Source organism: Rissa tridactyla, chromosome 6 (genome assembly GCF_028500815.1).
Source record: "Rissa tridactyla isolate bRisTri1 chromosome 6, bRisTri1.patW.cur.20221130, whole genome shotgun sequence".
In the NCBI taxonomy this organism is placed as follows: domain Eukaryota; kingdom Metazoa; phylum Chordata; class Aves; order Charadriiformes; family Laridae; genus Rissa; species Rissa tridactyla.
The window spans coordinates 56,652,729-56,676,632 of record NC_071471.1 but is presented as its reverse complement, the minus strand read 5'-3'; the positions used below and the strand labels follow the sequence as shown (position 1 = coordinate 56,676,632).

At 35.7% G+C, this 23,904-nt stretch overlaps 1 protein-coding gene across 1 annotated transcript in view; it reads left to right on the top strand.

Moving 5' to 3' along the window:
* LOC128911034 (adhesion G protein-coupled receptor A3-like) overlaps positions 1 to 23,904 on the top strand; it is a 279,984-nt gene that overhangs the window by 235,582 nt on the left and 20,498 nt on the right. Inside the window, exons 15-17 of the mRNA XM_054205261.1 lie at positions 565 to 692; positions 1,623 to 1,746; positions 8,938 to 9,083. Of these exons, the coding sequence (XP_054061236.1) occupies positions 565 to 692; positions 1,623 to 1,746; positions 8,938 to 9,083 (398 nt within the window). The remainder of the gene's footprint in view (positions 1 to 564; positions 693 to 1,622; positions 1,747 to 8,937; positions 9,084 to 23,904) is intronic.

Genomic DNA, 23,904 nt, shown 5'->3' with positions numbered 1-23,904 from the left:
AGCCGCTTTTGAATTGATACAGGTAGCAGAGTGTTTCCAACTATGCATGAAGGTCATTGGGTCAGAGGTGTATCAACTCGGAATTATATTTGAATATAGGAGCGAGTCAGTCAATATTTTGGGTATATTCTCATGGCTTTTGTTTCTTTGAGTGGTTCTTCTGCAGCCATGTATTTGCAATTTAGAGACCTTTATGGCAATTTGTTATTTTTTACTTAATATCTTAGTAAAATACACACATAAAGTTCATGTTATCAGAAGGAACAGATATTGCTAATGCCTGGAAGATGTAATATTCTGTGTATTTTTTCAGACTTTTTTTTTTAATTAGGATACGTCTGCTTGTATGAAAAAGGTTAATTTCTGTCTTGCAAAGTGTATGCAGATGAGGAAAGAGCAGTCTGATGTTATTGTACATTAATGAACTATATCTACATAAAAAGTTCATTGTCTTATTTTCCTGCGCTTGAGAAGGAACAGCTAGAAATGACAGGACATACTGAAATGAAGTCTCAGAGTTTCACACATGCCTAACAATGTTAAATCATTTTGCTTTCTCCATAGGATTTTAAGACAGTGCTGTCTTTCCCCCAGTACCCAGGGGAGTTTCTGCACCCTGTGGTATATGCATGTACTGCAGTTATGTTGTTGTGCCTGTTTGCTTCCATTATCACCTACATTGTCCATCACAGGTAAGAATTCCATTTTAAGAACTTCTATTAAATGGCCAGAATTATGCTGAGGTACTTCAATTTTTCTAACCCTCACTGAAAAGATAAATTTAAATGATCTGAATTACTGTTGGATAGTAATATCAGCAATGTGATTTACACCAGAGAAATCAAAAAAAAAGTTATGTTAACCTTTCTGAGACTGTTCCCAAGCTGTATCTTTCCTGAGACATATGTATAATGCTACATACCATTCCTAAGATTTCTAATTTGACAATTCAATATAAAACCACATGCACTGTCAAATTATGTCTGGCAAATTCCAGTCAAAGAGCAGCACTTTGGGCAGCTATACTGGTGGTACTGGCTTCTAGGAGCAAGTTTGGTTGAAAGGCTTGGTAACTATCACTGGGTAAAAGAAACTTTCTTTGACTTGCAAATCTTCTTGGGTTTAGAAAACTTGTGTTTTCCTTTATATGAAAAATTTATATAAACGCTATTTTAACGACATACTTCTGTTAAAGACCATTAGCAATTTAAAAGAGTAGGAATGTATTGTACCGTAGAAGCTGCTAAATATTAATTAAGTGAACTTAATGCAATGACTTCTGATCTTCAGCTTCCATTTAATCCTTTAGAGATGTCTTGTTAACGTTATGCATATCTGAAGCTATGCAATAAGCTTTTTTCTTGTATTACTCTACTTTCAATGCTTGATTTGATGGAGGAAACTTTAAGTCAGTAGACTCTTTACAATTTTTACCCTTTATTTTACCTTTTTACCATTTATTTCAATGCTGTATAAATCAGACTGTGTCCTATAGGAATATTGCTATGTAGGAATTCAAGAATAAGAGGCTTTAATTCAATCACATTAAACATTTTTTCAAAAGTGTAATTTTCATAATAGATCTGTTGGTTTTTAATTTTAAAATGTGATTTTTTCAACAGCACAATCCGAATAAGTAGAAAAGGATGGCACATGCTTCTCAACTTTTGTTTCCATACTGCTCTTACATTTGCTGTTTTTGCTGGTGGAATCAATCGCATTAAATACCCAATTATATGTCAAGCTGTAAGTATATACCATAGTAATTCTTAATAATAGAATGAAAACCTAAAAATCTATCTTTTGACATAGTATTGATAGTTCTCTTTCTTTTCATATTTTGTTGCTGGATCTTAAATTCTTCGGAATAAGTCATCGTTGTAAGCATGTCTTTTACAGGCCAGACCTGGGAGTGTTTGATATTTGGTTGTCACCTGAGTTCCTGTGAAAGGTGCATTAACTTCCCTGCAGCTCACATTTCCTTATTTTAAAAAAAAGCCCTTGAAAATCATAGTATTTGTCTGTTCTGCACTATAGTTGAAAATGATGTTTCCCAAATATTTCTAATATCCTTTCTGATTTTTGGAATGAATGTGTGCAACTAAAGTTACTACTGCTCTTTTGTAATATATATACCATTTGCCTGAGGGTGGCCCTGGCTTCAGTGGATGATCCCTAATATATACTTGGTCAGCTTAATGTTTATAGTATGATTATGTCTTTAATTACAACTCAAGCTACGTAGACTAGGCAGACCAGTATTCTTGCAATTTATGGACCCCTGTTTGCACTGCTGGACTACTCTCTTGCTCCATCCTTTCCAGGGATACAGTGCTGTGAGATGCAGAGAGGGCATGGCTTCAGCTGCTCTGAATATAGAGGCTGAGTCTGTACAGTCTGTAAAGAGAGTCATTTCAGTCATCTTCCATAACATCTGATGAGGGCTTGTTGCAATTTGTCTTAAATATTTCTTCCCCTCAGGTTTTGTAGAAGTGCTCCAGATCTCATAAATGTTGTTAGTATTTACCAGTAGTAAAGCACTTTATTAAGCCTACATTCTCCCAGATATTTTTCTTGTCACTAATCTGGTTCTTATGATTGGCTTGAATGGGTGTAAACAGCAAGAGTCACCATCCAACAGCAGAGTCACTGCAAAACTTGCATAACTAGTGTAAGAGTTATCACTCTAATTTTCGGTGAGATGCTTTGGAAGCCTTTTGTGTATATTTGTGCATGACCATCAACAAATGCACATGTAGACCTCTAAGCACCTGTAAAGTTCTACGTGCAAAGTCTACCTATGTACATCACATGGTATTCATTTAAATGACAGTTGTCTACTTGGTTATTCTGAGATAAATATCTCACAATAGCTAGTGTATTTTGTCATAATTAATCTGTGAGTTCTAGCAAATTGAAATATCATTTACCATTGTCTTTTTCTGCCATTTGCAAGTGAGGGTAGCAGATTAGTTTCTAGGGCAGCCATGGCCGTGTAATTACATGATCACAAATGACCATCTGTTGTTACAATCATTGTCTGGTTATTTACTTTGCAGATTGCATGGTAACAATGCAGTATTAACAGCAATAATGAAGAATTGATTGAGATAAATGAGTTATTAATAATCTGTTATGAGTAATACATAAACTACAGGGGTATCTTCATAAAATGCATTATCAGTGACAGCTGCTTCTTGCTTTGGTATAGGGCCAGATCCTGAGCTGCTACGAAACATGCATACTTAGAGAAACTGAATGGATCTATTCCCATATGCCTTGTAATCAGTTTCATAGAGTTCTTTATCTACCTGACACCATGCTCTAGCAACAGACAATATCATCCGCAGTTAAAATATATGAAAGATACAGAACACACAAGACACACACAGTCCTTTGGTTCCTGGTGGAAATTGTCTGATGTAATTAGGTAGGGATAATGGATGCAACAGTTCAAAGACAAAATTCCTATAGCAGGTAATACAGACTGAGCAAGTGTTCACTCTCAGAACATTGTACCCCACCACAAACCCTTTCTTGCCTTCTGACAGCAACATTTTTCAAGCATCTTTGAGTCCCAGTGCCTCTCTTCCCTGAGACAGCCCTGAGAGGATTACTCTGTGAATTAATATTCAGGGAGCCAAAGCTAGGTGGTAAGGAGGTCACACTTACTAGTGTTTTCCCAAGAAGTTCCTCTATTTGCACATTTCCCATGGCTTGCGTAAGTGGTGGTGGGGTGCACAGCACTCCTTTTCTTCTGTGTATGGAATATAGCAATTCTTTAAATCACTCAGCCTAATGAAAGTTATATTTATATAGCTGTTATGGGCTTGTGTGTCCCTCAAGTCTAAGTTTTGCCTCTTTCTCCTTTTTTTTTTTTTTCCTTTTTTTTGAGTTCTGGAAAAAAGATGACTTAGGGTTTAAAAATATATTTGTGAAAATATTACTGCTTCAAGCAGCACTAAAATATTAGTTATAGTCCATGTGTAACACCATCAGTATTGCTATAGCACAGGTATCTTTCCATTTGTTACAATTCAAAACACAGCTTCACCCTACAGCAATGCAATTTGCGCTTTTTGTTTCCTGAGTGTGTAGGGGAAGATTCCAAGTGCAAGCATTTTCTGTCCTAATAACCGAAATGTGGTGTAAAAGCCAGTGAACCTCCACCTTTCTTACTGTAATTATCCCTAAAACTTTCATACAAATTTCGCTGCAACAGCCTTACCCAAGTGAAATAATAGACTGAGTTAATTTTTGTCCATCATAATTAACCAAAAAGGGTTGTTTTAAAATAACTTCAGTTGTATCACCTTCCCCCTCTAAATGAGGTGTCCCAGGCTAATTTTAAGCGGCAGGAATTAATGCTATGGAAATGGACCCATTTTCTGTGATAGATAGCAGGAAGAACCTTCATATCCCCTTGAAGGCCAAGTAATTACACGAAAAAATGTGTTTTCAGAGATAGTACGATATTTATTTTTATCTGGAATCTAAAAATCTAAAACTCCCTTTTAAACCTGCATACCTATTTCAGAGAGGATTTTGTATAGATAGTCTCACTTATGTATGTGCTATGCAGTCTTTATGATTCTTTAAAGAATACTGATGTTAGAGTGCTGGTCTGCAAGAGCTGATTGCTTCTTCACAGATTTCCTGCGTGAATGAGGTTATGTCTACTGCTTACATTACCCACAAATCTGATTCTGGGTGTCACTAACGCTGTCTGTTTATGTAGAATCCAGAGTCGAGTTTATGGCAAAATCTCTCATACGAGGCACAGGTTGTGTTAGGAACGGCAGAATGGGATTAATTAGAGCCCATATGCTAGCCAGAAAGGTGCTTCAGCCAGCCAGTGCTGATGTAGTCAGTCTCTTCCCAGAATTACGGTCTCGGATTACTTTCCTTCAAAGGGTAGAAGGAGGCTTATTCTTTTCATGTAAGCAATGAGTTGGAAGGAGACAAAACTGTAGCTGGATCACTCCCCATGTGTGGGGGGCACTGATTCTCTACCCTCAGTCTGAAAGATTTCAGTCTCGTGGCCCCTACTTTGCAGGAGAGCATGATAGCCATGAGGCTATGGATGCTAGGGGATGAAATCGTCAGTTCAACATGTTGAAGCATGAAGAATAGGCTTAGGGGCACAAGATTCAGGAGACAGAAAAGTTAGGGAGTGTTATCGTGATTTTTTTATCCTAGTGGTCAGTGACTGAATGGCACGATCACTTCCATCGCATCTCCAAGAACCTCCTATATGGTTTATCAAATAAAAGCTTCCATGTAAAATTTGGCAAGGCTCAGATCTTTCTCCTCCATCTGATGACTGTCATATGTGAAGCTGCTTGTGAATTCCTTTCTGTAGGACATTAAATCTTCAGCAAGAAAGGTGAAGCTTGTTCCATACTAGCCAGTAGCCCGGAAGTTAGAATGCAACCCTTGGAAGTCTGAAATTTGGATTTGAATCCTGTTAAACTAAGGAGGTCCTAGCTATGTGCCACATCTCAGGCAGGAGCTGTGGAAACAAAAATATTATAGAAAGAGGAGGAAAACAGCAGTTCTTTCTGCTCTAGCTAGATTATTTTTTGAAAGAATGGGTGTAAAATTAATGTACTGTGATCAAGTTTGCCAGTTAAGGTTTCTCAAGAGAAGAATGCTATTTAAGAGCTCTTGAGTGGTCTTTTGTGAGAAAGGTGCTGCGTTGTTCAGCTCTGCAGAGACAAGAATGCACAAGCAAGACTTTAGGTGTCTGGAAACTTACATGATTACAATTTAAAAAAAAGAAATTAAATAAAAAATTAGCGGAAAATTAAGAAATTTGTGTGCAATTTAAAGCTGATCAAGAGAGCTTCTTCTGCCAAAATGCTTTGCATCAATGTGTGTTCTGGTCATTTCCATGGTAACTCCATGGTGTGGAACTTAATTTACCTCTAAGGTACTGAAATTTATTGAAGGAGCCTGTACAGGCAGCATCTTCCTACTGTAGAGAAGCGTAATCTTCTATTCAGTAGGCTAGTGCTTATTCCCAAAGATAAGAGTTCTAAGAGCACAGGAGACGGAAAAAATTCATCCAAGGAAACAAGACAATTTTCACTATATAACTGCAGTTATTAAATAGCTTTAGGGGCAACGCTGGCTTCAGTGCATATGTCCTGACAAGTTCTTTCTGTCCCATTTGGCCTGTCAGTGGAAAACCTTCTTATGAATAAGGGTCATTGCTTTAATATATTCAATCATAATCCTTTGTTCTGTGTGGAAAACTTGACCCTTCCCACACAATTTTGTGTGAAATACAAAAATTCCACTTACAGTGAAAATAGTCTTAAGTGAACACCTTGGTATTTAATTTGTATCTATTTATTGGCCTCTTAAGCTTTACAGAGGAACAAATCTAGTAACAAGATATACACAGGTAAATTTGTACCTTGGACCTTTAATGCATAAACCTAAGGTTTAAATTTACTAACAGAGTTAAGGGAGAGTTTACTGAACAAAACTATCTTTGTCTTGTTCCCCTTTCTGTTGAGCCTTATCTTCCCCTTCCATGTCGTGAGCTGGTATCTTGTGTTATTTCTGGCATAGGGCTCAGATGTCTTCCTAGCTTAAGAGAGCTAGAAAGAGGTGGTCCTGCTGAAGGGGCTAAAAGAGCATGCAGCCACAGCCCCTAAATGCTCCAGTGAGGAAAATGTATCTCTGTGGCATGACTGATGTCAGTGTGGAGATTTGGGGGGGGAAGGGAGAGGCAGAGAGCAAAGCCCACCACTTTGAAACACTGAATTTTCAAGGTGAGGTGTGACAAGCATTTCTTTACTAATTGTTAGTAGTGGATGAATAAGAGCAAAAATTCTAGTCTGTAAAGCATATTTTGTGATGGGAAGTGAGAAACAAAACCATCACCACACAGAGAAAAGGGTGCCCTTTCCTTTGGAATTTAGTATAGCAGCTCAGCACACCCTTCCAAATTCCACATTTCTCTTCTGTCATATATGTTTTATCTCCAGATTGTCACTATTGTCCTTCAAAACTGTCAGTCATGAGGAGGTCCTGTATCATCAGGATATAGCCTCTTTTCCTTTAAGCAAGAAATGCAAATGGATTTTTTTGAGAGACAGAGAGAGGCATATTATTAAAGCATTAGTACAGAAGATGGTAACATTTCTGTCTCTTGTCTATGTTTGTCCCATTTGTCCACTAAGTTGTAGAAATACAAGCATACTGTGAAGAAAAGTAATATGACTAAGGTGTGGCATAGCAATGATGACTTCAGTTCATATGCCTCCTTGAAAGGTCAATAAAATTGTTTTATTATACTATTTTTAGGAATCTCATTCACTTAAGTGGCTGATCATTTCTGTATACATGGCCATATATCTTGTTAAAATTTCACACGTAGGTGGCTTGTCACATGAAATTCATCCCTGCTGTTCATATTCTTATGGACTCTTTGGCATACTGAATATATAGTCGCAGTACTATGCTGAAATGAGAAAGAGATTGTGAACCAAATCTCTAGAATTCTTCCAGTTCTTTCTCATGGCTCCCGCCTCCTTTTTCTCCCCTTTTCTCCTCCCCCTCTTCTCCCTCCTGCCTTACTCTTTCACTCTCCCCCCCAGCTCATAGTCATATTTGCTGCATCCCTACAGAAATGCTGCAAGCTGCATATGAACTCAGTCCAGACAGCACTAGCCACTGAACTGGCAATGTCTGCCAGTTGATGGTACAAAGTTGTCTCATTCTCTTATTTCTGCTACTTTTACCTCAAGCAACAACCGCTGTGAAGGCTTTATACTCCCTTGTCTAATGTGTCAGACAAGTCCCAGAGAAAATTACAAAGGGTTTTCTGTTGATATTTGCTGCTATCTTCAAGTTTTGTGCTATATTACTAAATAGAAACAAAATTCATGGAATTTTTTTTTCTTTACCCATCAATTATTTTGTTTTAAGTTGAGCAAGAATGAACACTGGTTCAAATAAATCATTATAATAGATTTGTGTTAGCTTTATTCAGCAATTCTCTATATTCCTTAAACATTTATGTGCTTTCCAATTATAGCAATATTTTACTTGTCACTGCAAAATGTCAGGTTATGGCTTCAAAGGTAACCTCATTTTATATAATCAGATGGAGACTTGGCTGATGTAATAAACCATTGGAGATTGGATAAAATTCCAATTACTGTTTCCATAGTAATGAATAACAATTACTAACATAACAAAGATATTAGTATTTTAGAGGTGTTTGTACTTTATTTTACTTTCAATGATAAACAACACCAGTTTCTTGGAGACAAAATGAGAAGAACGCTATTGGGAGTTTCTGTTTCCTTTTAAGGAAGGATGCCAAGATCTGTCATTTAATTTTAGAAATTGTATGGACAAGTTTATAAGTTCCTTAAAATACGTCTGAAAATAATCTGGTTTTAGGCAAATAGCAGTGATTCCATTAGAAGAAGTCAGCCTTGGCTACATGCAGCTGAGAGGGAACTACAGCGGTATATTCCTGAAAAATGAAAGGAAATAGTAGCATAATAGCAAGCAAAAATGCTGACCTCTCATTAATTTTTAAATTGCATTGTTATGATAAGCTAATAAAGCTTGCAACACAAACGAAGCTTCACATCACTTTACATCCAGGTGTAAAAAGTTGTCATTAATCAGGATCTTAGAAAACAAATGTCTTTACAGTCTTGGTTTCATAACATACCATCTGGTATCACAGATATTATCTATGATAGATTAAATAACAAATTCCATCTGCTTTTTAAAAATGTTTTCCCTGATTAGAAATAACCAGAGAGAAAGAAAAAAATTATGCACTTACAAATTGAGTTTAAAAAAATCTGTTTGCTTGTACACGTATGCAGTAAGATTTTTCTAGAACTCTTCTTTTACTGATCCATTGACTGACTTGTTTAACTGTCCCTGTCCCTCTTTTTTTAGGTTGGCATAGTACTACATTATTCTACACTCTCTACTATGCTATGGATTGGAGTAACTGCCAGGAATATTTATAAACAAGTCACAAAAAAACCTCAGCCATGCCCAAACAGTGACCAGCCTTCTTATCCAAAGCAACCACTACTCAGGTATGGAATATTAGCTATACTTTTTCTTGTTTTAATGTATTCTTAAAACATATAAATTTTAAACCATATTTTATTTCTGTACTCTTTACTTTTTACAGACTATAAACAGAATCCATAAAGAATTGAGTCGCTTAGGTGTATATAAAAGTCGGAATATTTTTTGTATGCTAATAATTAGCTCTACTCGGGAGGTGGAAATATGCAGAACTGATATTGGCTAAGTTGGGATACCTTTATCTGAACAGGAATGATTCAAATGTTTCTGTTGGTTTCTTATGGAGGAAAAAACCTGGCTTGCTTCTGGGTTAAGGCATTATTTAATCATCAGAAACTACGCTATAATGACTCTCCCTTTACCCTTATCTCTTTTGCTGTAAATCTTGCCCACGCGTGTATTGATTGCCTAGTAGCCTGAGAGCAACCTTCCTCATTCCACATCACAGATCTAATGCTATTACAGGAGCGACTGAAAGTCTGGACTCCCTATCAGCTTTCTAGATGGAGCAGACTAACGTGTCTCTGACAGCATGGCGGGTGTAATGCAGTAAGAATTTTAACCAGATGCCTATGAGATGCCAAAATAGTCAGCCTGCATAAAAAAACACAACCCACAAATTACCACAAACTGGATTTCTGACCAAAGGCATGAGAAGATGGATTCATCGTTTTTGACTTTGGCTATCAAAAATTTAGGTATTAGCCAAAAGTTTTCTGGTGTCCCTGTATAGATTTTGGAGGGAGACTGAGAGGGAGAGGAACTTCTAGAGAACAATTCCTCCCATCTGTCTTGGATATTTGTGTGAGGACAGGATAAATTGTCTTATGGAGGTGCCTCTCTTTCACCACAAATCATGGGAAAACCTGGATGTCAGTTTAGACAAAGACCTTGGTTTTATAGTGAAGGACAAGAAATACAAGTTCTACTTTTTATGTCTTTGCTGTGAAAAATCCGGATTAGTGTATTCTTTTAAACAGACTTAGCCTATTTTATTTTGAACACAAAACGTTTATTAAGTAGCATTTATAGATGGCTGTGTGAGGCTGTCACAACTTGCTAAAAGGTAGATGGAAGTGTGTTTTGCTGTCTGAGACTCTGCTGAGTGAAATGTTTATTAGCATGATTAGATTTCTTCTTTTTTAAAACATTTTCTTTCTAGAAATGAAATTGATTAAAGTTCACGTAAAATTTGTATAGTGAAAAGAAGAAAAGCCATATTGAACATTAGCTTTGTTAGGTGTAAGCAAGAGGACATGCTTTCACTGAGAGTGCCTGACTTTGCTAATCCGTGATTTACTATACCATTCTTCACAGATGAGAATTTCACTCTTTCAGTTATGAGCTCCTGGCAAAATGAATAATAGCCAATTTTCAAATGCTGCAGTGTGGCTATTAAGGTAGAAAATTGTTAGGGGTTACATAGGCCCAGAATAGTTCTTCAAATTCAAATCTTGTTTGAGTTGGAAAACAATACAGAATCAGGTTACAGAAAAGATTACACTAATTAGAATCTTTGTTGTACCAGTCATGTTGAGGTTCTTGCACAGTGAAAATAAATAGTAGATATTTGAAGTTTAGTAATAGAAATGATAAACCTCCTTTTAGCTGTAAGAGAACATGAGTATAATTGTTTAATAGCTAAGTAAAATGATTCTAAGTTATTTTTCTCACTCAGGGCATGAGAGACACAGGCACTGAAATGTCTAATATGATTTCATAATGGTTAGTACTAGATTCAAAGCGCTAAGGATCAATTTCATTTCATGTAGAAAATGGGCATAGTATATGGAAAATTAAAAATCGCTTTAAGCAAGAAAACGCCAAACTCATAATTAGTAATTGTTGTTCTTTTAGAAGGATAATGATCACTTTTATGGGCATTTTAAATTTCCTGGGTTTAATAAAATTAAAATCAGAATTATTCTATATCATAATATTTCCATAAAATCCATTTAAGATGTTTATATTTCAGTGTAGTCATTTATAAGAAATGTTTTAACTAGACAGTGTTCTTGTATCTGTAAGCTGGTGCCAGCCTTTATGCATATTGTGCCTCAGGTATGTAAGAGAGAACATCGCATTTTGTCCGGATCTGAATTTGGGTGAGGGAGTGTTAATTTTTGTCTCCGTTTGACATCAGTAGATAGCTAAACAATATAGTTTATTCAAAGGGAGATTGAGTCAAGCTTTTTTATATGTAAGGACAATCAGTGCTAGGAAGCATATAATACGGCCTGCAAGACACTTTTAAACGAGAGGTAGTTTGTCACTAATCCCTGTCTATAGACCCAGTTTGACCTGCGTTCAGGTTTTGTTGAACACAAACATGCGAATGTATTTGGCAAGAACTGTATTGCTGTTCTCCTTTGGTCTTTTCTTGTAATGGATGTATATGATAGACTGGGTTTCCAGTTCACGTATCGGTGTTTTTGTATTCCTTGTATAATGAGACTTGCTACATGAGACATAAGGATATCTTTTGTGAGGCAGTAAGTGGGGACTACTGTGAAAAATCAATACATAAATATATGACATGGAATTTACCACGTTTTTTCAAGGAACTTGACCCACTCTAAAAAGGAGCTGAAATAGTAAAAATGAATACCAAAATATCTAAAAGGAGGCCTGACCTGTTAGTAGGAAAAGATGTCTGCTTGTAACAGTTGCTTCAGTTTCTCTGCCTGCTATTTGTATATTCATTTGCAGAAGTACAACAAATGAGGTCCACTTGATCTTTTCCTCCTAGTTTTCCTTGAGCTGTGGCTAGATGTATCCTTTTATGTAAAATTGTGGTTCTCTATTAGTTTTCTCTGTTTCTAGATACAGTGATCAAACTTGAAATCTTTTTGCAGTGTAATTTTACTGAAACTTGTTCTTCATGGCAATATGATTTTGAATATTGCCTCTTTTTGTACATTAATCATATATGATACATTATATATGTTATACATGATATATTTTATTATATATATTATACATGCTATATATATTATCTGTTAATTATAGAGCTAAAGCTCTCGGGGCCTATCACTTTGATGACGAACCAACTGTAACAATTCTGGTATTTTTCACTAAATGTGCCTGGATGCTAATGAGGTGGATCCAATTAATGCATCATTGAATTTTGTGTATTGAAATGCTGAGCCCTAGCACTTCAACAGATAATGAAATTACTTCCTGTAAAATATACTCTCTGGTATTCTTAATAGAAATAAATAATTCCATCTCTTCATCCTCTGTGGACATTTGTTAAACCTGGCAGAGTTTTGGCTTCTGACTCATCTGAAGTCAGATTTTGCCAGCAAAGACAAAAGGGCATACAAGATTCAGCTCTTACGTGCAATGTATAAAACTTCCCATCAGCCCAAACTGAGGCACAGGTAGTATTAGTTTTTACACCCAGTACGTGCATGCATTTTTCATGCGATGCTGTGTGCACACACAGATTAGACAGGAGTACAGTCCAAGCAGAAAACATTTCTGAAAGGTATTCTGTTAAAATCATTCCTTTCCAGAAACAGATAAAAAAATTAGACTACTGTTATTTTTAATAAGATAACTACTGAGCACAGCTGCATTATAAACATTTAAAATAAAAAATAAATAAGCAGACAGCTGGGCCAGAGACTGGTGTTAAGGAGACAGATAATTAAGTTACCTTTTATCTCAGGGTTAGGTAGAAATAGGTCTCCTAATTTCCTCCATCCTCTTTTATTCAATGAGCATCTTGCAAGGTAACTAATATTGGCAAACTTCAGCTTACAGAGAGTTCAATATCCTATATCTGTCATGAAAAAACATCTAATGTGCATAAAGGAGGTTGCAGAATCAACTGCAAAATGTTGAACTTCAACTTTTTTATTTTGTAATGTATCTTGATAAGCGTTTTTAAAAGGTTCTTACTAAAGTTGGGGGGCTTCTAGGAAAAATATCTCATCCAGTGCCTTAGAAAAATTGTGTATCTAACTGTAGTAGCAATTTAGGAATGGCTTGTGCATCCTTCCCTTTGTGTTCAAAGTACTAGGCTTAGTACTATGGCTATTAAAAATGAACATAGAGAATTTTGGGGAGATCATAACTCGGGCAAATTATATCAGTTTTCAGCAGCACACTCAGAGCACCTGCAGTCAATACAACTGGCTTCAATTCCACTCTCTGATTGTTTTTAACTAGAAATAATTTTATAAGTAAAGAATCATCTTTAGAATGAGAAAGCTGTTTGCATATTTCATATATTTTGAAATGTTTTTTAGAAACTGTCCTTTAACTTGCACACAGAGCAGACCTAGAAATAGTAGGTGAGAAATTAAGCGGTTCAGTTGAACTGTAGTGTCTGCTAATGGATGTGTACGTGCATATATATGTGTATGCGTGTCTGCTCTTCTGTATGAGTTTGTATATGGGCAAGTATCTGCACATCTTCCATACACTTATGGAGTACTGAGTGATGTCTTGGAAACAGCAACAATAAGGATCTTCCTCGTGGGCTATGTTTATAGTGTAGCAATGACTAACAGCCTACACCCTGATCACATGCATGTGCAAGACGCGATAGTGCTCCATTTCATCCTCCCCCTCTCCTGTGAATTTGGCAGCAGCTCTTCACAGTCATTGCCTGGCTCGTTATTTCTCTCAGCTACCCAAACATTAATCAGTAGTATCCGGCTGAACAGTAGCAAAGTATCTTTGTGATATTTTATTATGTTAAATTATTTCACTGAAGAAAGGAGAAACCATGCTAAATTCCTTCAGTTTGTGTAGATAAATCCTGTGATGAGCCTCTTGCCTCAAAGTGAGGAGATTTTACAGACTTGCATGATACCACAGGGGTCATGGTGCTTTGCTCACAATGTTAACCCTGCTTGTCTCACGATGAACATTTAGATGCTTGATCTGAATTCTGATAAGCTGGAAACCAGCTCCTGGGCACATATGGATCTACCGCTAAGTACTGCTACATTTGCTGAACTGCAGGTCCCAAGAGAGCCTGGCTGGAAGTGTTGTGACCTCCATCACAAATTGATGATGTGGCAATTTTAACTAAATTACCAATAAAGCAGGCTATTTCCTGAATTTGAGTTGCACACAGCAAATATTCATGATGTCATTGAAAATTGGCACATGATGTTTTTGCACCATAATGGAGGTACTAAAAACACTCCAGTAACAAGGAGTAAAGACTTCTTATATTTATTTTTTAAAAGAATGATTATATCTTTGACCGGAGAAAAACCCTAGAATAAGAAGAACTAATGGTTTCTAATATTCCTGATGTTGAAAGGGTCTTTAGAAAATGATCTTTGTTACTCTCAGGGTATAGAAAATTTCCCCTATCAGTTATAACAAGTTGCCTATAATTTATTGCAGCATAATAGCAGTGTAATGGGGGATCAAAATTTAACCAAGATAACAAATTCTCTATTAAACGTCAAGTTTGCCAAATATGTCATGTCATTTTCTTGGCCATGTTCTTTTCTGGATCTTGAGTGTGAATCATATGAAGCGACTTAATTTACATTCTGACAGACACAGACATTACTTGTCCCCTTGACACCAGCAGCTCTGAAATGCAGTTAAGTTCTAGTGCATTTTTCATCAGCACTGACTCTCGTGAATTCCTGTTGTCTTCTATCAAATAATGATTGAGAGAGAGGCAGAGAGAAGGAGGTCAGATGAAAAGCATCAATTACAGTCCATTGTTTTCTTCTTTATGGTATGCCCTTAAATATTAATTTCTCTAATCTTCATCCATGGAAGCCCATTTTTCTTCCCTGCAGTAAACATACTAAATCTCCTCTCTAAAGTTTAAATTTAGGCCTGATTATCCCAAGGGATTATCTACCTTTTCCTTAACAACTCTCTATAGTTGGTATATGTTGAAATAAATGAGAAATGCCACAGGGCAGAATTGGTGGAAACCCTGCAGAGATCTCTGTAGTTCACTATTTACTATTAGCATAGATACATTTCTGTCATTGGAGAGTAAGTGAATGTGATGTCTCCCTGCGAGTAAGGTTTTCACCAGTTGGATGATCCATCGTACAGTAAGCCAACAGTCTCACTGAAAATCTGCTCTACCATGCTCAAAGAAGTTGGCTATAATTTAAATACTTGATTGCATCCTTTGCTTAAAGGACAGAATATTTTGATGTGGGTAGAGTCAGTCATTAGGACGTTTAACTGATGTCTCTGATATTATAATCAGCTCTTCTTATTTTAGTTATTGAAAGTTAAGACTAGAAAATTGTCTTTTCCAATGTACATTTTAAGATCATTTTCAAACTATGCTGTAATTAGTTCGATTCATTATTGAACAATGGAAGTTTTTGCAATCCTCATGTATTCACAAGGCCGCTTGTAGCCTCAATACCATACGTTCCTAAAAAGAACATAGTGTGTAACAGCTGCTTTCATACATATTATCTGCAAATCACTATTCCCCTATTTCTTGTTTCAATATTTATAATAATGCTCAGGAAGCAAAAAGGCCATATTGCTGAAACCATTTTAAAAATTTTTGCATTTCATAAAAATTGAATGTAAGAGAAGCCATGTTTCCTTCCAGCTATTGTTTTAGTTTTGTTCGCCAAAATAAGGGTTATATTCAACATCAAAATTAGCCAGTATATTGTTATATTGGATATTTAAATAATCTAAGGACAAGAGACATTTCAAAATTTTAGTATGGTTAAATTATAGAGCTAATCTTTTGAAGGATTCTGAAGACAATTTTAATAACTCTGACATTCCAAGGTGACACAGCTAATGATACAAAAGTACCACCAGAAATGCTGATCTTATCAGTCGGACTGTACTGTGTCCTATCAGCCCACCAATTTAGGCAAGTTCTCAAAAAAACAAACCAACAAACAAAAAGAATTGCAATGCTGGGACCTTAGCCAGAATGACCAGAAAGATTCTGCCACCTGAGATATAAAAGCTGTTGATATTACAAGCTATTTAATATGATCGCTCTTATAAGGCTGATATATGGTCAGATGGAGTCATGGATTATAGCCAGACTCATTTTATTGCTAGCTGGCAATGTAACTGAAAGATCTGCAGTGTAAAAGGGTATAAAATAGTGACAAGGGAAACATTTTCATGAATTCTTCTTATTCAATTTCAGCCTGAAGCTAAATGCATTTCCATCATAGAGGGGAAAATTATCTTAGGTCAAAGAAAAGGTTTAATTCAGCTCTGAATTAATTGTTGCATACAAGAACATTTTCAGTAAAAAAACAAAATATTAAAATATTCAGGAGATTCACAGTAGCAATATACTGTCAGTGGTACCTGTTGCACTTTGCACAGGCCGTGTAAACAGTCACTGCAGACGGCATTGGATTGCCAGTGTATGGTGTCATAGTGTGGAGGTATTTTCCTGCCTATTCTGACTCAAACAAGAGAAGTGATTAGAACTTTGCTTCTCCACCTTCAAGGCAAGTGACTGAATTATTGTATTATTAACAGCAAAATGGTAACAGAGCCACCTGCTTCACTTCTAGTTTCACTTCATATGGCTTGTGAATCAAGCCTCAAACTGGAAGTATTTCAAAAGTTTGTTCTCATTTTCTAGTTTCTACTTAATATAGATGAAAAGAAATGGTTTACGATTATTGCAATGAAAAGTATGTTAACTTATTACTTGTAAACAAGCTATTTAACAGCATAGCAAGTAATGTGTCAAGACTTTCAACTGAAACGCTCCCCAGGTGTAAAGGTATTGATAAACATTGCCAAAAAAGAAAATGACATCATCTGAGTGATACCTGTCATTTAATGAGGATATTATGGTCTTGGGACAACAACAACAACAAAATTATGGCTTTTGCAAGCTTGCAAAATTGTGAGCTTCAGGGAGACTTCTAATGATTCACGTGATATTTTCAGATTTGAAAGGCTGCAACTGCAACGTGATGATCTGCAGAACTGTATTAGGTTGAATTTTCATCTGCTTTTATCAGGAGTTCACATCTAGGTATTTCCTGGAAATTCAGAATTCTTGTCACACTATTCCTTGCCTCAACACTTTCTAGAATTTGAGCTAGTCATATACATAATTGTATAGGATAAGTTAGAGGGAAGGGTAAGCTTGATAAAAAGCTCCATGCTTTGATATGCTGCTCCAGGCAAAATGTAAAACGCTGATTGGAAATTTTGCAAGTTCTGAAAATCCTTGAAGATAATATATTCAAACTCCATTGGGGCTTTGTAGAAAACTTTATCAGATTTGAAAGAGCTAAATATTTTCTCAGATGATTCTCTGGTGTCATATAGATTAAACTTGATTATGCAAAAAGCTGTAAAGAGAAACGCATAAGATAATTTCAAATGTGTCTATTGCCATAGTATGGACAAAGAACTAAGCATTGCCATCTGCATGAAATAATATTCATCACAGTTACAGAAAAAGCTATCTGACTTTTAATTGTGTTGATTGTACTCATTTATTATTAAGAAAATTTGAAAATGAATCATTTGTTTTATTTAAATAAAGCCAGAGTCACATTAGATACAAATTCTTTCTTATGAAAATTGTTATGTGAGAAAGATGGAACTTACAGCTTGTTACAGGACAACTCTCTTTAAAGTGAGTGTCTGTATAAATCCAGCTTAACTGTAATGAAAACAGCGATGCTGCAAGAAAACATTAGACATGAAGCATTGTGAAGTATGTTGTGCAGGCTGATGAACTGCAACGTCACAGAAACCAGAACGCTGCAGGCAAGCAACTAGTATAATATAGAATTATTCAATAGTCTATAATAACTGCAGCACAATACAACTACTATGCATTTGAATTATAGCATGGCATAGGTCTTATTCGGTTATTGCATTTACCAATATGTTGCCACTATTTGATAAAGTAATTTTGGCTTAAAGATATTATTAGATTCCAAGAGCAAATGATAACAGTAAAGTATGTAGATTATCTTAAAATGAACTAGCAATAAAAACCACATATATCAAATGTATCTTTTTATGCACATACAAATGTTTTCAGCAATGATAGTTTTAAATGCGTGATTTTAACATTTCAGAATATTTTCCTTTCTTAATGAATGGAAAAGTTCAAGGAAATAAAAATATATTCCTTGGACCAACAAGACTGGTGAAATTTACATATATGCATATTAAATTGAATATGCTGCAGCATATGTAACTGTAACTGTTATAAATTCAGCTTCAGACCTGACTCATTCCACGCACTTCCTGCCAAATATGTGTGATAATCCCTGGCTTATGCCTGTTTGGAAGGAGGCCTTAAAAGTCTTGGGAATAAACATTGCATTAGATTAATTCACTTGGTTTTGAGATGGGAGACCATGGAAAAATACACATAGACTTCCATCGGTCTCCTTTACCTTGTACATCGTAAATAGTTGAAGCCCATTACTGCAAACGTGGATGATTATTGCCTTTTCAACTTAGTCTTCATTAAAAACTCCAAATCAGAAGACATTAAAGAGAAAATCACACTTACAGTCTTATTGTAGGAATGTTTAAAGTTAGCATCCTCCTGGCATATGACTGAGTGTTTTTAATTTGATTTTCAAAGTGCTATAAAAGTAGACCAGTTCAGAACTTTGAGCGGGCTTTGGACCAATTTTAGTTGTCCTTCAACTGCTAAAGCTGTAAGTAGTGAAATAGTCTTCAGGAGCAAGGTGCATCAACATCAATGCCTCAGAGTTTTGCTTTTTGCTTTCATCATCGCTTATTCTTTTAACATAAACAGAAAAATGAATCACAGTGGCTAGATTAATGCAGACAGGGAAATTAAAGTTCTCCTATGTAACTTTTATAATTTTAGTATTCTGAGTAAAGGATAAGATATATACTAAGAATCACTTCCAGAGTAGATAGAGCACTCATACATTACATTAAAAGCCAGCCATTGACTATTGGAGTTAGAGTAACATTTTCTGGATCAATTACTTCAAAATTACCTACAGTAGAGTTCCTTACAATGGTTCATAAATGACACTAGAGGGAAGGTAGGTCTTATCTGTAGAACAGGTTTTGTACATACATAGTATTTTCTCTGCTGTTTCTGCTGAACACTTTAAACTGTATTTTTCCATGGAAAAATTACACTTCCAGTACAGACGCGGTATTCAGAATTTGCATTCTGAATTTCATGGCAATTGATCTTCTGATTTTTCAACCTCGTCTTTCAGTGTTACAGAGTGCTATGAGTGTATGTTTTGTTTTACAGAGGCAGTTGAACAATTGCCTGTGCAGAACAGCATATGTTGTAAATGACAGAAACACAATGGAATGATTGAAAGTATAGAAACTGGGAAGTAGAGGATTTTAAGACATGCATCAGGAGATGAAGTTTTGACTCAGGATAAAATAGGGAATCAGTGTGAAAATGACACAAAAAAGTGCCCAAAGAAAGCTTTAAAGAGAACTAAGCAAAGGATGGGTCTTCAAACAAAGTGCAGACCAGCATACAGACCTTGGGAGAACTGTAGAAAGTCTCAAAGAGGTCAATCAGACTAACATAGGAAAGGAGAAGTCATGGGGATATCTGAGATGGCGGTAATACTAACAAAGTAAATGGAAAGGGAGAAACACTGGTCTGCAGCAAGTTAAGAGGCAAGCAAGCTCAAGCTAGGTAAAAAATTTAGCATGTATTTTAAAAGTCCATGTCTATCCTTATCTATCTTCTGTAATTTCTGTTCAAACCCTATTCCTGATATTTCTTAATGGGATAGTATATCACCTCCCTGTTGGTGAGACATGGTCCTTGAGAGGTTCCACAGTTGAAAGGGCAGGAGAGGAAAAAGAGAATATCTGTGCAGTACCATCAGAAGAATTGTGATATTTCATATTCTGTTTAAAGCTTGACTTTCTGGACTCAATGAGATTTTGTTTGAAACCCTCATCCTAAACTTTTTAAAGAAAGCTTCTAACTCCTTATTTGAATGACAGTTGTTAACATAAATAAAGAAGGAATACATGAACTCAAATCACTTGAAAGTTGTGGACCCTCACTGCTAGTTATGACTCTTAGTAACAACATTGATAAGAGGTTTAAAATGTATTAATAAGAAAATTCTCTGAAATTATTGAAGATAGGACAATAAATAATAAGCTTAAGTTGCAGTGAGGGGTAGATAGGTTGGTATTATAAAAATATTTTAAACTATGAGAATGGATGACAATTAAAACAGGTTACCTGGGAGGCTGTGGAAACTCTGTCATAAGCGATTTGTTAACATAGATCAGATAAACCCAAGCCAGTCATGACAGATATTCAATGTGACCCTGCTTCAGTGCTTTTGAGTGGACTAGATGACCTCTTGACATTCATTCCTGCCATACAATTCTGTTATTCTTAAACCAAGCAGTTTTCCTAACTATTCTCATTCTTCAAACCTTTATTTACTGCTGAATTCCTACAGCCTTGTTGGTCTCGTAAGAACTTTTGTGTTTTATTATGCAAGCAAATTCTGACAGAAGAGACTTTGAAACTAATGTGTTCCAAATATGCCTTTAGTATTTTGAAATGTTATGAGTCTTGTAGAAACTGGCTGCTGATCCTCCAGGTATTTTTATTCAGGTACCACGTTACTATATAAAACATAACAAAAAATTAGGCCAGGTTCTGCTCTGAAATGTCCACACCTGCAATGGGTTTTCAGTGAATCACTGGAAGTTACACCTATATAATCACAGGAAGATTTTGGTTCCTAGATGGAAATTATTGCTTATTGCTACCTACGAACAAAATTCAGTAAATTCCCTGGAATTTTAATGATACAGATTAAAGGAATTTAAATATTTAATATACCTTAGCAAAATAGAATGTCCAGATTAAACTTCATGCTTATATTGATTGAGCACTCACTCAGATAAAGGGGTGATGCCATTATTATTGGCTCACATTTGGTACTCAGGGAATCATTCAAGATTTTAGCAGTCTCTCTGAAAGTGAATATTGGCCTGGGTTTTCTGTGAATGAAAGCCCAAGCCCATGAGATTCCTGACGTATTTATCTGTTGATTATGAGAGATACCTAGTTATTGTTCTGTCTATTGATTAGGAGGTAGGAGAACTGTGATTACTGAAGATCATTTGTATTTGCTTCTCAATATTTATGAGCAACGCCAAGAAATCGAAGATTTTGGAGATTTACCTTCAAATATTCTATATTATTTTTGTGGAAAACACATGAAATGTAAGAAGTAGTTTCCTGTTCCAACATGCCTTTACTGGTAGCTGTGCCTATTACAAGTAGACATGTCAGTAGATATAGGTAATTCACCGAGAACATTTTCTACAAATTTATGCCCATAAATCTTGGAGCAGATAATTTTTTCAAATATAATTATTGCTTTAATTTATCTTCCAGTCTTTTACTTTGGTAATCATTTGTTTTATGGGTTGATTATGGAGGGTCCCTGGATTTGTGGTATTTGCTAACTGTATGATTCATTAGTGGTCAGTTATAGGACCTTGCTGCTTCTTCATATTAGATGATTTTACAAACATCTCCAGAAAAAAATGCCTATACAGAGTTAATTTCCAATAAATACTTATGCATACCACTTTGGAATTTGGTTTCTGGGATTACTGACGTCAGTAAAACTTGTTCTCATGAATCAAAAAGATTAGGAACAGGAATCATGGGCAAATTACTACCGTTGTTATTTTCAGAATAGGTACCCCATGCTGGCTATAATTCATATGTAAGGCATTTTGGATTATTTAATGTGGCATATCATACTCTTGTTATTGTCTCATACAAGAATGACATTATACTTGTCTGCTAATACAGACTCTTAGTCTTCCATTAGTGATATTGAAGAAGCAACCAATTAGCTATTTCCCTCTTCATGCATTTAAGAGAGTGTATTCCAGATAGAGAGAACACTTTACTTCTTTCGAGGATCTGCCATTGCCAAATCCAATAACAATTATTGTACCTAGCGAAGCTAGGCAGACTTTTAACCTGGAAAGTTAACAATTATCGTACCTAGCGAAGCTAGGCAGCCTGTTAACCTGGAAAGTTGAGCACCACGATGCTCCTACAGTTTTGTGAAGATGGGAATGACTGCTGTTCATTCCTTTTCAGATCTTCTTTTTCCACATTACTAACACAGTAACATTCTGGAAATGACATGTCATTTCTAGCTTTTAATTAATATTTCTCAATTATTATTTATTTATAATGATAACTCTCCTTTATGTCTGCTTGTTCTTTTCTTTCAAAGTTTCATGATCACTTCTGGCTGAGTGCTCCAAGAAACTCTGATATTTTTTAGAAACTTACCCTTTGACCTTTTTGTATATGATGGAAAAGCCTTGGTTTTGCTTCTGGTTAAAATCTGGGATAGGGATCACCAAAAATAGATTTCTGTGTATGTCAGTTTTTAAACAACAGGAAAAAGCAAATGTTCATGCCATCATCATATATATAATATTTCCCATAGTTCAACTTAATAAGACTAAAACCGACAACAGCAAAAAACCTCAACATTAAAGCTGGAAATTGGGGTTGACACTCATGAACTCATGCAACTGTACCTTTGTTTCTTGCTTTTCAACAGGGTGAATTAAGGACAAAATGTCAGCCTGAATTTTTACCCATAAACTTAAATTTCCATGGTTTTGTGGAGTCAATTCATTAATTAAATACAGTTTGTCTATGATTTAATAACAGGGTAATCCATAATCATTCTTTAGGTATAGCAGTAAAAGGGAATGCTTTTTGCTGCCTCTAGATTAGCAGATTGAATTACTTCCTATGGAATATGAAGGAGAAAGTGTTCCAGAAAGAAGCCAAAAGTCTAAAATCATGAGGGAAAGTTATTTCCATAATGCTTTAATGCTTCGGTGCTTCACTGCTGCTTGTTACATTTAATAACACCTACTTGGTAACATTTTCAGTTCTTGGCTACCTGGATATCTGTCAAGGTGATAAATTGGAAGCTGTAGAAGTGGATAATATTGCATAAATCCTAGTATAAGATTTTCTCCATGAAAACAGACATGGAAAAGTAAGCGTTTTCCTTTTTGCAAACTGTAAGGATGAAACTTCACTAGCATTCTTTAGTGGTTAGATCCGTTTCTGCAAAAGAATAATGCAATTGTGTACAAAATCATGCAAGTCTGCATCTCACTCATGGAGCTTGACCAAAGTCAGTGGGAACACTTACATAAGTAATACAATAATAGATTTTATACATAGCATAAATTTTTCTTTTGTTGCAACTATGCGTTGCTACAGTAACAGCTGTGGGCATTGCTGATGGGATGTGAAGTGGGGTCTTTTTCTGACCTCAGTCCTGTCCTATCTCAGTTACATTTTAATAATGCACTGTACTCTTCTGAAGAACTCTCTGGCTCTAGGCACATGGCCATCTAATTATAGGAATTTTCAAGCTATGCTCACTCACCTGTGAACCAGTCTACTCTGAGTACTGCATATGTTTCAGTTTACAGAGTTATAGAAACTAGAAGAGCGGTAGGTCTAAAGAGCCCTTCTTTCAGGATTGACAGTTGGTATGGATGGACCTTCATAAGACGGAAAAGATAACGATGAATAATAAGATAATCATAGAATCATAAAAATAATAAGTTTGGAAGAAACATCTGAAAGTCATCTAATTTAACTCTCCACTCAAAGCAGATCCAACTTAAAAGTTAGCTCAGGGCCTCAGCCAGTCAAGTTTTTAAAATCTCCAAGGAATTTATTTCTTCCTCCCTTCATAGTTCTTTTTCCTTTTAGCTTTCATCTTGAATAGACCACAAACATGAAATGTATGGACTGTAACCTAGTCTGAAATAAAGCACAAAAAAATCATTCTT